Below are 15,980 nucleotides of genomic sequence, written 5' to 3' on the forward strand. Positions count from 1 at the left end.
GGCACGAATGGTAAAGTTTTAGAGAAAAGTTATTGTGCGCGGTATATTATTTTAATAGATGGTAAATTAACGATATTTTTTGTGTTCGAGTTTTCGAGAGGGTTAATGACGATTGTTTCACTGTTATTTTATCCGCAACTTTTAATTTAAACCAAATGAACACCAGCACAACTGTCACGAGCATTTATATCAAATGATTTATTAACGATAATTACCCTTGCCATTAACTAAGTAAATTTCTCATGCAATTACTTGATGCGTTTCTGCACAACACACAGCTAAAAACAAAAATATGTAGGTAAGTTTATCGCGAGTATGAACCATTTATTAAAGTAAAAATTAGTACCGATTTTATAGAATTTAATTAAAATTAAATTAGTTAATTTTATTATCACTTCATTATTTTTTAAAACCCGTGCATGCAACCATTATATTTGAAAAACTTTTGGTACCTGTAGAGGGCCATCTTAGCTGATTCTTCTTTATTTTTTAACAAAATTACAATGACACTTACACTATAATCGATTTTGTATCGATCTTTATTTACTTATCTTCCGTTAAAGGTTAATAGAGCAATAAGACCCACTTGACAGTATATACAGAGAACACGCCTCCGTCGAATGTGATATCACTAAATACGGCACATTGACGGCCTTATCGACTTATATTCACGAGAACGCCGAGATAAACTGTGATGCGAGCTACAGCACTAGCATCTCAGAGCTACGTACTATGATCGACGTCACAAGACTGTCTTCACACCACTCCATACAGACATTACCACCGGCGAGAAAGAGGCTACGGAAACCACCGACAAAACGACAGCTATCTCGCTCACTCACGATAGAAGCGCGTGGAATATTTTGTGGAACGACTTGTTTTGCAAATTGCGTCGAGTGCAAAACAGATAAGAAAATATTTATAGTAAAAAAATATGATGATACAATAACAACTGAGAATGACAATACCCTAATTTAAAAATAATGATTTCTGGAAATATTTATATTAGGGGAATTTTGGGGGGTATTTTGGAGGAAAATTCAATGAGTCTGATTTTCTACTGATAGTATCTATAAACCTAGCAATAATAAGAAATAAACGTCACAATTACGCACAAAAATAATACGTAGGGATCACAAATATTTATAAATGTATTAATTGTATGTTTTCAAGCGTCTGCATATTGTATTTATTATATTATAAACATAAACAAAGGTGCCCCTTTTATGTGAAATAAATTACTAATAATTTAACAAAAAAATCAACTTAACGTTTTGTTCGACCCTGCACCTACCTTAAAATGTGTAGTCTAAATGAATAGAAAAGCTGTGTAAAATTACGTCACAGTCACTAGACTGGTCTGGAGCTTGAATGTGGCACTTCTTGATAAGTCTGCAAAGTGGTACTTTTAGTGACGCGCCTATCATAAGTGGGTGTGTCTGCTAACGTAAACAAGTGCCAACCGTTGAGTGAACTTGTTGACGTAGTGATATAAATTCAAATTATGCAGTTTATTACATTTTTAACCCATAATCGTAAAAAATATCGTTTTTTATTATAAGCAAAATAGCTATCGCTAATAATTCAGCTTATAATAAAAAACGATGTTTTTAAGGAGTTTTTAATGTTCACATTGTATTTAAAAGTGTACTTTTAGTGGAGTGTTTTAAACGCCCTTGTCATAATTGCCAATTGACTTTTCTTGGAATCAGCCAGATTAATGTTTAGTTTAAGCTCTACTTCTATTATTCAACTATATTATATTTAAGACATCTTCCCGACTTCGTATTTCAGAAAACTTTTGACACTTGGCTACCCTGAACTAATTTGAACCTACCTATAACTATGAAAATAGGACAACAAACAACACTAATGTCTAAACAAGGTAACATCGATAAATTACTTTAATTTAAAACCCTGTAAACCATATTAAATAAGTAATTACAGCTAAAAATAGAACCGCATAGTAATTCTGACCTTGCTCACACTAAGTGGTACTTTTAGTGACGCGTATCGCGTTCGTGGGTGTGTACGTTTATCGAAAACAACACTGAACTCGTCTCATTGACACTATATTTATAAACAATTCCGATCTCATATTAAAAATGAATTTAATATTTGAATACTCCGTCTTACATTTACAAAATATTATTTTTAGTACATTATTATCGTTCTAGGCCTTCAGCTGCACTAAAACCTAATCAGTATTATTATAGGTCATTGTTTCTGCGTAATATAATATATTTATCGTGTAAATAATATGAATTTTATAAAACATCACCATCTCTAAATATACTATTAACTAATATTTCCTACACTATGTAATGTTTAAATGGCAAATATTCATATATTTATTAATTAGCTATCATATCTTAATTTTTTTCATAAGCCTTTCAGACTGGAATAATGGAGTGATGGTCTTTGCGTTACAGTGGAGCACTCAAGTTGAAATATCGATAAAAAAAGCGAATTACCCTTTTTGCACTAAAATATACATTTTGTTATACAGTATAGTATCTAAAATACTCAGTTGGCTAACTAACGCCAATTTCTCCAGTGCTTACATCAACAATGAATATAAATAGAAATAAATAAATATTTTTTGCTTCAATATTGTTATTCTCTAGACCAGCTAACACGAGGTTATCATCTCACACGTCTCACGCTTTCAGCGCATGACTGATCTCAGTTATTTATTATATTAATATATTGAACTGCAGATAATGATACTACATGTAATTTTCATTATAATTACATTTCTAACTAAAGTAGCTTCTTAGGAAAATATTCTCAAGGCAAAGCCTCAAAATATGCCCTATATAATGATTTAATTTCCGAAATACCGATATGTCTTTGATTGAATATGCTTTAGTCACAAGCCGACAAAATGTTCTATTATGATTTTTGTTATTTATTTCAAGTTGATTATAATTTCTCCTGCAATTTAAACAAAGGCCCCACCTTTTTATGACCAGATAAACTATATTCCTATTACGCAATTTATCATATAACTTAACTGAAAACTTACAAGGGTATTTACTTTGTTATTGTATACGTTACATCAAATTACTGATAAATTGAGATTTTACGACTATTACGAAACTGTTGGTGCTGAAGCATCATGGAAACATACAATGTGGCGCGTGCAAATGATAATACTCTTAGACGTGTGGTGCACAGTTAAACAGCAATATTTTTGCAGACCTCACGTTTTGACGACATACGTAATTTTGTATACCGCGTGATCGGAGTTTGCGTAGGTGAGTACCTAAAGGCGAAAAGTCAAATAACAAACATGATGAAAACATTCCGCGCCTGTGGCGCATTACAGTAGCCTTTCTTGTGATGACTCTGTTTAATTTGCTGAGGAAAATTTTAATTTTTTCGCAAGTTATGTTTGTGAGTGTACTTTGTTTAAAGTGCCAAAGGAATAGAGTTTGTACAATTTATGTTTAACATGTAAGCTAAAAAACAATAGGTAAACCCAAGGATTTATGTGATTAATAGAACTCTTCTACTATTCTTCGAAATATTTGAAAAATAATAGTGGAAGTTCACAGCATATGTCTAAAAAAACTATTAACCATGAAAACTTAAATATTAAAAGTTAATGATGCAATAAAATGTGTACTAAAACTTCTTTATTCATAGATGCACATTGATTAGACTTAGACTTATTAGATCTAATATTGTAAAAAATGTCATGACCTCAAGACTTCTGTGCCCTAACAGAAAATCACATAAACAGGGGTATCATGTGTTATATGTATAATAATCACACCATACCCATATAATAAGTGTTTATGCATATCATAACCTGACATCCTATCACCAACTCTTAAATTCATATTATGGGGGGTGTGAAAGATGGATGCCACGATGCTGTGTTGTGCAGTCAAAATTCCAAAACCATTAGAGGTCAACAGTCAAATCATTAGTTGAGATCTATCCTTGACTTTTACCAAGCTTTTCGGAGATGCCTTGGTGCCATATTCAGCAAAATAGTGTTTCATCCTAACCCTAAATAAAAAAGCATGCTTACATGCTTACTTGGTTAATTACACACTTGAGATAATTTTATAATGTTTTTAATGATCTCTTTATGACCGGGAATAAAAATAAATGTGGTGAAATTAATTAATTTTGGTTTTCTAATCAGTTCCATATTATAATCGAACCAGTAAAATGTGACAATGATATTATAAAATAAATCCCTGAATATTATTTAGATGATGCTTTAAAGACAAATCATGCAAGCGGAAAGTATCATTTTAATAAATGACTTGACAATAATCAGTTGAATTTTATACTTTTTAATTTAATAGGTACAATATTGATAATAATACTGGTCTATATACATCCTATATCTAGATAATTTAAATTTGAATTCAATTCTTATGTTCCCAATGAGGAATCATCATCACAACTCATAGCACATCAATTACAATCATTTTCTATAATTTTTGTGCTATGACTTTATATAACATTGTCTATTTTTGCAAGTCATTTGATAGTTTAATAACGTAAAAAAAAAACTTTAAATATACACGACAATGGCACAATTTATTAAAATTAACAATTTAGTATTAAAACTATAACTTACCTGTGGGAGAATCTTCAAATATTGCAAAAATACGATAAGTTATTCAATAAATAAATTGGCACACGGCAAACTTCGTGAGTTATGGTCAAACAACTAACTAATGTATCCTGAAATAACCTTCCTCACCAAGGTTGCCTTGTTAAAACGAGTTTATACTTACGATTCTAACGTTCCATTAACTTCTAGACACCGTGGTCCTTAACTATCTCAATAGACGTAAGAATGATTCATAAAAAAAACTAATTCTTCAATAAAAATCATTCGATTTTGATAACAACCTCAAGGTTCAAGGTTATCGGCGATACAATGATTACACAGATATCATGATATTTAAACTATGAAGTCACGATTTAACTTCACGAATGGCTTAATGTATTTTAAATGCGGTAAAACCCAGATTTGCATAATCGTTAGTGTAACTTTGTAGTTTATAATTTAAATTCCGCACCAAATACTGACGAGTCTTCTGATATCAATCATAGATGACTGCCGGTGACGTTTAAATTTGGATTTGAAGTTCGTTTGACATTATGCTAGCTCTGACATTAAGTCACAAAGCATTTTTGACTTGAAAAATGGTAAGCTTCGGATTAAAAGATTACACAAAAATAAATTATGAATATGATAACGCATAACACTACAGTGGTGAAAGAAATTCAACTATCAACTATGTTACCCAAAATACTAGTATGAAACCATCAAGAACAACTCTTCATTAAAAAAAAAATGATGTTTATGACATAACATTGGCGGGAAAGTAAAAAAGTTTTTAGGTTAATTCTGACAAAATTAGTTCGCCAACATGAACGTAGTTCCAAGAGATAAAAGAAATAATGCAAAACCGCAATCAAAGTTTAAAAATCAGCTTGTCAGAAAAGACTCCTCTTTAGGTACTATAATTTTTGTCGTTATATTTCCAGATTAGTTCATTATATTTTAAGATCACAGCAAATTCACTAAATTTTTTGTTTCATGTGCCTAGGTATAAGAAGTACAGCTTCACTACTGCCTCAAATTCCATTCAGTGCATCAAAAAACATAAATGCACTTAATACAGCACCACGGTACCAATTTAATAACGATGAGAAAACGGGAAAGAATAAAAAGCAGGAAATGGGGCCTCCACCTGGACCTCCAAAGAATTTCAAACGCAGGTTAAAATCAAACTGTAGTTATTATGTAAATATGTTCAGTGTATTTTGGAATTCTAGTTATGCTGATGATATACCTACAAACCTATGACAGCGGTGTAGCTAGTTGCTTTGAAAATGGCTTTCTTATAGATTGAATTACTTTCAAGTATTACACTATCGAATTTCTTCCATTTATTTATACAGACCTATTAACTCAATATCCATGTCCTCAAGACCAGAATCGTCTACTAGCGGTAGGCCACATCCAAGAGTGTTGGCCAGCGATTCAGCGGTAGATACGTCACACGAAATGTGCACACCGAAGAATAGGCCAACTGCACTTAGATATATTAGTAGCAGCAGTAGAGGTAAGTACTTGATACCATTTTTAAATGAAGCTAAAGTGTATTAAAATGCAACTAGCTTCAGAAGGCACAGGGCCGTATATCTGGTGATCATGAACTTGAAAGAGTTCTTACAAAAAAAATTGAAACACCTATTTATATAATATTGACATAGGTACATTTGAATCTAGACTTTGATCATATTACAATTATCGAAAAATCTTACTCTTAGATGATTAACAGCATCACAAATACACAATGGTTATTTTACTTGAGTAGGTATCTTCAGATGCCCAAATCAACGCAGTGGTCATTATTAAATGATGCGAGTTCGACTCGCGATCCCGCCGCATCTGCTCATGATTAAGGACTCCGGTTGGGTCCGAAACTAGTCGGGCTACCCCGATAAATACGCGTGAGTAAACCGTTACATCATTTAATAATGAATCATTCTCACGACAGTTACTATCAAAACGCAGTGGTCATTTGACCACTGCGTTTTGATAGTAACTGTCGTGAGAACATAACTGTCGTTTTTCTCCATCGTCAAATGTCGATGGAGGAAAAATACAGTTCCATAATTTCTATTGTAAGATAAAAAGGCTTACTTCATGTCTGCAACGATGAAAAACATACCTAGTGTGTCTGCTTATAACCAGATCATAATATCGTATGATTCTGGTTAGAAGCGGACTACCTATCAACCGCCTGACCTGCCCAACCCTTATCCGAAACCAGTAACTACCAGAATATGTTATCGACAACTCGAAAATGGGCCATGTCATCTGCTATTCAAACTGAACTTTAGATACCATTATAAAGTGCAATTCACATAAATGGCCATTAACAAAAATATGAAAATCATCTACATACCTTTTGCTTTCCTCAAGCTATGTTAGAGTCGGTTCCCGTTTTAGTGTAACCGGAAATGCGAGACAATTATCAATTGACTTCTTAATCTCTTCTGCCAAAAACAAAACAATATCGCTTTGTAATCACTAAAGACAAACATGGCTTTGAATGTCGTCAAATATTTCCTAAATATTTTTATAGTGAATTCTGACGCAAATATTTTTAAACATGTTTACATCGTGTCGTTTCAATAAAGTGATCTGTTTATTATTCGAGGAAGCGTCTTTATTCTTGTAGGTATCCCACTTACTTTTGTTTTCACAAACAACTCTCCATTAAGTAGGTGACCACAGCTTACCTCTTTATTAAAAAAAGGCTGGCTTTTACCTCGCACAAAGGATTAGCATTGCCATTCAATGTGGCAATGCCGCCAGCCTTGGAGACACAGTCCTAGCTATTGATGCGGAAGATTTTAATGCCTTATTTTAATCATTGTTTTTGTAGATATTAATTACACGTAGTTTGTAAAAATTTGTTATAGTTTTGAAGTGTCTAAATATATATAAAATATTAAATAAAAACTTAAAAACGGAAATAAAATGATCCTATCAAAGACCATACTAACCGGACTTACGTGCTGTGCAGAGAGCCTTGTAACACGCGTAAACTAGATTTCTATCATGTATACTGACGTTGTAAGTATCTTAATAAGACTATCCGTAATTTAAGCTAATCTTTGCACGAGGACTTGGAATTTATTCCAGATTAACAAACCTAGGTAACTGGTCATATCTGGTCATGGTCGACAAAAAATTTGTTAGCAATATAACACAATCAAGCAAAATATTAGTTTACTTAGTAAAGGTATTAGGTATTGAAGATAATACATTTTCGGGGCACTCCCACTTTATAACAAACAGTAATTTATCGTGGGTACTTGGCGAAATGTAATTTCCCTTTTACAACAAGGAAAGTAAAAGATTGTTTTAAGTAAAACCAGAGCGCCTACCTCTAAGCACCTTCTCTACCTACTGTAAGTCTTTTAATCAGCAAAACTTAGAGCAGTTGAAAGTTCTTTCCGTGGCCCTATAAAACTTAAAATAAAATAAACTTTATGACTCACCGCTGAATCTTCACAAACAAAACTTCTTTCTTCATGAACGACAAGGTCTACTCACAGCCTATCCCGTCCTCAACCAAGTAGTGGTTTGAGAGTATTTAAACTAAAGGCGACTATTTTACGCGCATCGATTGCCAATAATAAAATTACCGTGATACTACGGCCCATGAGGCATGATTGAATAACATACCATTCACCTTGTTTAATGATTATTTACTTGGCAATAGGAATATACCACTTTTGTTTTACGATTTTATTAGAAAGACAGAACCGATGTAAATGTTGAGTTACTAACTTTTAGGTGGATACAGTGGAAATCGATCAGCTAGATCTACTAGCGTTTCGGCTGCCGATGCAAGTGTGATCCTAGGTAATATTTAACCAAATATTAAAAAAAGACTAGAAAAGTACATCTGGAGCATGATATGAAATAGCTTTCAGTTCGCTTATCCAGTCTCTGTTGCCTATTACTCTCTCTCTCTGTTGCCGTTCCTTTTTGTATGGTACTCTTGTTTCTCCTGATTAAAAACCTCATATTGCAGCCAAAAAAATGGCCATCCTTCACAACCTACTTAGTATATTACTAAATACTGGTTGACCAGACATCCCATCTTACAATAATTTGGAAAATACTTATCTTACAGCCATATCAGAGGGCCGAGGCATGGCTCGTGGAGAAATAGGTATTGCAGCAATCGACTTGAGGCATCCACATCTTGTTCTATGCCAGTTCAGTGATACCTTACTGTATACGCATACCCTGACTAAAATAAACTTTTTCAATCCTATAGAGGTAACAATTTGATATTATTAAGAGATTCTTTGACTGTTTGTTCAGGATATTTCGTTTTTTGGAGGGTTGTAGCTTTTGGAGATAGATTTTGACGTTTAGTTCCGGATTTGAGTCCTAAATCACTCCTATTCTCTGTTATTATCGATAGTGGAACAAAATCTGGATTTTTTTGGAATCTTTGGGTTTCAAAATATTTTTTTCACATCAATTGACAATTGAACATAAACACAAAATTCGACACTATTTTAGTATTTACTCCGGATCTGTAACTTCAAAGTTTTAAGAACATTAAAAACCCATTTATATGTATAAGAGCAGTCCAGACAAACCATATATTTCTATTTACAGATTATAGTTCCCCACACATTCTGCGAGGGCGTCCAGCCTAACCAACTGTATCAGTTGATAAGGAATCGGTATCCGCTAGTTAATGTTGTCACAGTTCAAAGGAGACACTTCAACGACGCGGCGGGCAGACAACACATACAGACATTGTGCGCTCCGCAGTACAACGGAGTTTACCTTCAAGTTGTGCATAAGTAATACGAATGTTACCCTTTTTATGTTTAGACTGAGAGCTAAGTCTTCAAGGCTTCTCCATTGAATAACTTGAGATAAAAAAGGAAAACCTCTTCAAAATCTAAGTTCTAAAATATTTTATCGATTTCAAATACCTAAGGGATTTGCATTTTTGCTTTTACTACACTGGACTACTAAACTAAAATTGCTAATGATACTTGGGCAACCTTAGTTTATATTGAAGTGTTGCAACAAATTATTTCACTCCGTTCTGAGTTCCATGAACTGCCTAGAGTCTACAAAATTTGACGAAAAACCTCAAATTTTCAGATTTTATGCCCTAACGGCTGCAGCTGCTGTATTAAAGTACGTTGAACATATTCAATGTATTGTATTTGCGAGAGAATCGCTTAAAATCGAATATCACTCATCGGAGAACACTATGATTATAGGTACGAATAATTTTTCAATACAATTATTTGGCTTTGAGCAAAATTTTGGTTTTATTTTTATCGGACCTATTAGCTGAAAATTGTTTTTAATGAGTAATTTCTTAGTGGTGTAATGAACACCTGGCTTTTGCGTACCTATATCACCTGCAATATCTTTTTTTTTATCAGACCGCATTATGATTACGCTAAAGTCACATTTATAGTCTGATTAATTCCACGCAGGGGGTCGCCAATTACTAAAGATCTAATTAAAATACAAGGTTTATCGGCTTATCGTCAGTCTATATGACGTTTTATGAGATAAGACGATTAACTGCAGCAAATAGGTACCATGCGCTTAGCGCACAGGTCAACTGAAGGAAATAATATCTTGTTAATCTTAATAAGTAATGACATCATCTCATCTCGTGCTATTACGGCTAACCTCTATCTTTTGTTTCCAGTATATTTAGGCTTTGATAAAAAAGTTTTGTCTTACACGTTACTGTTCAACCGGAATCGATAAAATGATTTTTATTCCCAATTTTAGACGTGGGAACAGCAACCCAACTTGAACTCGTGCAGCCTTTAGTTCCATCAGCAGGACCTACATGCTGCCTATTAGGAGTACTTGGTCCTACGTATACTACAGGTGGCATAAGAGCCTTGAGAGCGTCTATACTCCAGCCTTCATGTAACAGAGACTTTATCGAAGCTAGGCTCGATGCTGTGCAAGACCTCATTGAGAATGATACGGGACTTATGGTTGACTTGCAGGTAAGATTGTGGTCCAATTTTTATTTTCGATCAGTTGTCATAAAATCCTTTACCCTGAGCTTCTAGCTACTCTCGTATCTCGTATTAAATTGCGTCCCACACAGGATGTCGTCAAGAAACTAGCTGATGTAGATAAGATCCTTCTCTTATGCATGGAGACAGCTAACCAGAACATGGACAAGATAGGAGAAGCTCAGCTCAATCAAACTCTACTTCTGAAGGTTACCATGGATATGGTGCCAAAATTAGTGGAGGCTCTGAATGGAGCCAGCTGCGGGAGATTGAGGAAGATTAAAATGGTACCATTTTCAAATCAAATGCTTTTTTGTACTAACTAAAAATTTTCTTGAAGATGTCATTATTTTTGTTACTTTATTTATTTCGGGTTTAGTTCTAAATGTTCTAAAAATTCGTATTGCTCATTTTTGAGGACAGTAGATACCCCAGTTTCTACAAAACTCTATTCTAGTTCAGTTTTGTTTGACCAAATTTTGTACGAGTGACCTTTTCTAGGATTTTCAAAACCCACACTATAACGAGATAACAGAACGAATAAAGAGAATAATCCAAGATGATGCTCATATAGAAAAGGGAGCAATGGCAAGTCTGCAGCGTTGTTTTGCAGTCAAACCCGATATTAACGGTCTTCTAGACGTCGCTAGAAGAACGTATTCGGAACTTATAGAAGATATACAGAAGATTGTAGAGCAACTCAGTGAGACATACGACCTGCCTTTGAGGTTGAATCAAAATGTATTGAAGGGTTTCCATATTGTGTTACCCTTAGCACCAAAAAATAGAAGGTGTTTTAATATAGAGGATCTACCACCACTATTTATACAGGTATGTTTGTAATAGGCATAGGTAGTTGACAGTTTTAGAAGACGAAAGCTTGATTAAATGAGATACTTAGTCAGCAATGGCCGCAATGGGCTAATAAACGATCATAATTTAAACTTATGGTCGATTAGTGTAGCCAGCGAGTGGACTGTATTTGTTGGTTGGTCCGTTGGTCCAATGGGTTGGGACCGGGCACTGGCGGGATACAAAGAAGCAAGGGTTCAACGCAGTAAAAGATATTGTGCAGTACTTACATAGTTCTTTATTGTCCCCAGTATTTCTAGGCTTCCTATTCTTCCTAGTCTTCCAAGGTTCCTTTCCGGATGCTCACTGGATGTGGAATGCCTAACCGCCGGGAGGGCCCTCTATTTATAGTGACTGCCGACCAATCACGGGGGCGCGTATTTGGCGCCAGCCAATCATGGCGTGCCGCGTTCCCGCGCTGGCCGGCAAGAAACCCTTCCAGAGGCTTATCCCGGCAGTTAGGCGTCCCTTACAAATGTTCTAGACCTTTTTACCCTATTTAACCCTATCCTTATACCTTTATTTACATAAAATAATGTCTTAAAATAAAGATAATTGCGAAAACCCGCACCTTAATCATGACAACAACATTGTGCTGCCCCCTGTGACAGAATCGGTAACTAAAAAGTGAATTTTATGTAGGTACTTTTAAAACTAATCTACGTGCGTCGCCACCTACCGAGAGTTAGTTACAACAAATTCTAAATAATTGCGGGTACTTATGAAACAATTCCTATCAATAATTGTTTCTACATAAAACCTTTTTCTAGGTTTTTCAGGGTTAAATAGTATATGGACAACACTTAGGTAACTAAATCTAGTTCTTAACCATAGTCTAAGTCCCTAGCACACATCATATAGTCCTAAACATTTGCAAACAAACCTTAACATAACATAAACAATGTTTCAATATATACCTACGTACACCTATAACTGATTGCAAACGTAAACAAACTCATTAACTTTAAGAAACTTGAAACGTTAATCAAACAAAAACTATAACATACTTAATTTAGGTGTACGTAGTTGTCATCGTCGCTAACAATTAGAGAAGTTGAAACAGACTTTGCAATAGGTTTATTTCTTGTGAAGCTGGTGAAAAATTGTCTGGATTTTGACTACAAATGACGACGATCTCTTTTCATCACCAGGTACATCACAGTGGTGCAAGTGTATCTATGTCTACAGAAGAACTAGTGGTATTAAATCAGCAAGCTAAGGAGTCGCTAAATGAAATACAGAAAATGAGCAACATGTTGGTTTCTCTTTAAATAATATTTACCTTGTACTTACAAATGATTGACATCATTCGTTAGTTCATTTCATCAGGATATTAATTCGGCGAAAGTCCCGCCAATAAAGAAAGTCCCCTCGCTATAATCTTCGTAGTTCACCTAGTAATACTAGGATTATACTATTCTGATTGTCCCAAAGATTTGATGGTTCAATTTTATCCTGTCGTTAACCATATTTATAGTAATTTTCTATTTGGCAGCGTTATAGCTTCCTTACTGAAAGACCTACGTCCCTTCATGCCGAGTCTTTACACACTTTGCGAAAACGTTGCTGAGTTAGACATCCTACTTTCTATGGCTCAGGTATATCCAGATTCTCTTTTCAAATTCTTTTGATTGAAAATCACTGAGTAGAGAGATACGTATATAACTTTTGTTTCATTTCCAGTCAAGTTCTATAGGTTCCTATATAAGACCGGATTTCAACAGTTATTTGGATATAAGGAACAGTGTGCATCCACTTTTGGATTATAACAGTCAAGTATTGCCCATTCCGAATGACATTGTAAGTAGGTACACCATAGGTGACCAAACTTATTTGCGACTGGCCAATAAATATTGCTTTTGTTTTATATTTTTAGTTTGCTAGTCCCGAGCACAACTTTACCATAATAACGGGGCCAAATATGGGTGGCAAAAGTATTTATATTAAGCAAATTGCTATCATGCAGATTATGGCGCAGGTTTGTTGAATTTATTCCCAAAAGGATATTAAAATAGATAACTACGTGGTATCCTCGAGAAAATCAGCATTATAAATGCATATAAATTATTTTTAGTTATAGCTTCTTTCTTTTTTGTTTTTTTTTACACACTATCTGCATCTCTTCTTATTCTAACTCTCCCATAACGGGCCTGCTGGAAGAAATTTCTGTTGAAATAAGCTGTGCCTATGTACTATGTGTTCTATCTTTCTTCTTTTCTGTACTCTGTGTGTGTATCTGTGTACATGAACTATTAAATAAATAAATAAATATAATATATATTCCTGTGACTGATACTGCTTTTCTTCAATAATTTATTTTCTTTTTATTATTATAGCTTGGATGTTTTCTACCAGCAACAAACGCAGTTCTGAGGCTTTGCGACAGATTATTCTCGAGGATCGGTTTTAATGATAGCGTAGAGTTAAATGCATCTACTTTCGTGTTTGAGGTAAAAAAAATTGGGATATTTTTTTAACTTCTTTTTTGAGTTGTAGCGTGATCAACAATATTCGATTTCCAGATGAAAGAAACTCAGCACATTTTAAAGGGACTGACGCCTTCAAGTTTAGTAATAGTTGATGAACTTTGCAGGTACGAACAAATTTATTCAAATCTATAAACAAGAAATTTTACAAGGAGCGAAGCACATCTACGCACAACGTAGTCAGCAGTCCCGCTTTCACAATAGCACGAGCCACAGACTTGCTTTAAAGGCTCAAAATAAAGTCGCAAAATAATTATGCCAATAATCTTATATGCAGTCTAAATCTTTTCTTTGCAGAGGCACCAATGCAGATGAGGGTACAAGCGTAGCGTGGGCAATTTGTGAGGAGCTTATCATGAGTGATGCATTTACATTCTTCACGACACATTTCATGTATTTAACAAGATTGCAAGAACTATATTTTAATGTAGTTAAGTAAGTTATTACTATCTTCATACCTTCTTCTTCTAATTTACAAATTATTTAGTTTCCCTCACACTCAAAGTTTTAGCATCGTATACAACGGGCACATAACTCAGCATTGATTATAATCCGTATGCGTTTTGTAGTCGCCACACAGCTGTTATCGAAGAAGAAGTAGGAGATCCAGAAAACCCGCAAAAGAGAATTACTTATCAATACAAAGTTGAACCAGGTGTTACGAAAATCCAACATTATGGATTAGCTTTGGCTGCTAAGACAAATTTACCAGAGGATACAGTTAAACTTGCCATGGAACTTGCTGAACTTATTTCAAAGAATTCACAGGTATTTTGTTACAGAATTATTTTTAATTTAAATGTTTGAAGAACTTTAATATTTTAAACCTTTGAACTATAACATATTTTATTCCAGACTCAGGAAATAAGAACACCTCAAATTACGGGAAACGAAATTTTCTACAAACTAAATGCAAATTTGCAACTAGAATACAGAAAATACGGCACTTCCGACGAAATCACGAAGAAAACTTTACAAGAGTTCAAAAAAGTGCATCCGCAGATACTCAAAACATTGAAAGATCAAAATAATGGAAATTGTAACAGAACTGACTCTAGCGCAGAATATTCTTTTGTCCCCAATTCTAAAGAACAAACTTCTATCGAAGATAGCTGTAAAAACGTTTCAGCAAAAAACGACACAGGTGGTAATGCTAGATTTCCAAGAAGCAAACAAACTTTCGCCTCACCCGTTGTAGATGACAACACAAATTTTACCTCAGTGCAATCTTCCGAACAATTACTGAACAGTGTGGTAAATAATGAGCAATCTGATAATGAGGATCTGGAAAATGAATTCAATGATTGTGACGTTGACATGGAAAATGATGATAGCGCCAATGATGATTTTCCGTGTGTTGAAATCTGTGACAACAGCAAAGAAAGCAATCATAATAACAACAGTCATATAAATGAAGCCAATAGTGAAAACTTCGAATTGATGAGAAATGAAACCCACATAGTGAGAAGCAATAATGGTCTAGACTCTGAAAGTGGTCAAAACGATGAAGATATGAATGAATTCGAAACTACGTCCATTGATTCCGATATAGCAGAAGCCCTAACTCAAATAGTCGAAGAGTATTCAGCCAAAAATGAAACAAATTCTCAACCGAGCAGTGATATAATGTCAATCGATGAAGATCTAGTAACTGAAACTGTTAACGAAATTAATGAAGAATTGTCAAGTGGACTGATCAGCGTAGAGAATATAGTTTTAACACCTCCCTTGAGTTTTCGAGATACGTGACACGAATTAAGATTGCATGATAAACTGCAAAAAGTTTCTTTAATGTGGTAGAAATTAAAATTATACACAAATTCCAAATTGTTTTTGTCTTCAGTAAGTGAACAGCAGGTTTAACATTGAATAAATAAAGAACAAATCACAAAAGATTTTCTTTTGCATTAACCTTTTTCTACTTAACTTTTTAAGCAATCGACCATAGATTTAGAATTCCATGTGATTCTTTATCCAAGCAATCGACTAAACAAATCTGAAAATAATTTAAAAGGTGGCAACACCGAAAAACATTGACTGCCTGATCTATGGCCTATC

At 34.3% G+C, this 15,980-nt stretch overlaps 2 protein-coding genes across 10 annotated transcripts in view; one reads left to right on the top strand and one right to left on the bottom strand.

Annotated features, from left to right (window-relative positions):
* Window positions 1-4,929, bottom strand: part of LOC113502035 (phosphoserine phosphatase) — a 17,256-nt gene extending 12,327 nt beyond the window's left edge. Inside the window, exon 1 of one of the 5 annotated variants that reach the window (XM_026883407.1) lies at window positions 4,764-4,929. Coding sequence is in view for 1 of the 5 variants with exons in the window: in XM_026883405.1 (XP_026739206.1) it covers window positions 453-466 (14 nt within the window). In the remaining 4 variants the exon portion in view is untranslated. Of the gene's footprint in view, window positions 1-215; window positions 288-452; window positions 678-4,763 lie in introns of those variants that run through there. The other 4 variants (XM_026883408.1, XM_026883406.1, XM_026883405.1 and 1 more) reach the window with 4 other exon arrangements.
* On the top strand, window positions 837-15,815 carry LOC113502030 (mutS protein homolog 4-like). 5 transcript variants are annotated; one of them, XM_026883394.1, is made up of 19 exons: window positions 837-1,885; window positions 5,586-5,757; window positions 5,941-6,104; window positions 8,354-8,422; window positions 8,697-8,845; window positions 9,194-9,384; window positions 9,695-9,816; window positions 10,346-10,572; window positions 10,677-10,871; window positions 11,086-11,415; window positions 12,588-12,691; window positions 12,932-13,034; window positions 13,120-13,236; window positions 13,313-13,414; window positions 13,773-13,886; window positions 13,959-14,029; window positions 14,220-14,357; window positions 14,492-14,690; window positions 14,778-15,815. In XM_026883394.1, the coding sequence occupies exons 1-19, from the start codon at window positions 1,846-1,848 to the stop codon at window positions 15,669-15,671; spliced, it is 3,501 nt and encodes a 1,166-aa protein (XP_026739195.1). In that variant the 5' UTR covers window positions 837-1,845; the 3' UTR covers window positions 15,672-15,815. The 5 variants fall into 5 exon arrangements, with proteins under 5 accessions (XP_026739195.1, XP_026739193.1, XP_026739194.1 ...); XM_026883392.1 differs by lacking the exon at window positions 837-1,885 and adding an exon at window positions 5,141-5,493; XM_026883393.1 differs by lacking the exon at window positions 837-1,885 and adding an exon at window positions 5,141-5,493 and having other exon boundaries at window positions 5,971-6,104.
* The last annotated feature ends 165 nt before the right edge of the window (window positions 15,816-15,980 follow it).

The sequence above is a fragment of the Trichoplusia ni genome, chromosome 16 (assembly GCF_003590095.1).
Source record: "Trichoplusia ni isolate ovarian cell line Hi5 chromosome 16, tn1, whole genome shotgun sequence".
Classification (NCBI taxonomy): Eukaryota; Metazoa; Arthropoda; class Insecta; order Lepidoptera; family Noctuidae; genus Trichoplusia; species Trichoplusia ni.

What these genes read in the sequence shown, in the direction of transcription:
- LOC113502030 (XM_026883392.1), top strand. Translation starts at nt 5,406, where the DNA reads ATGAACGTAGTTCCAAGAGATAAAAGAAATAATGCAAAACCGCAATCA. An exon ending in TACCTTCAAGTTGTGCATAA is followed by an intron (nt 9,385 to 9,694) that starts GTAATACGAATG and finishes TCAAATTTTCAG; the next exon opens with ATTTTATGCCCTAACGGCTG. An exon ending in TCATGCAGATTATGGCGCAG is followed by an intron (nt 13,415 to 13,772) that starts GTTTGTTGAATT and finishes TTATTATTATAG; the next exon opens with CTTGGATGTTTTCTACCAGC.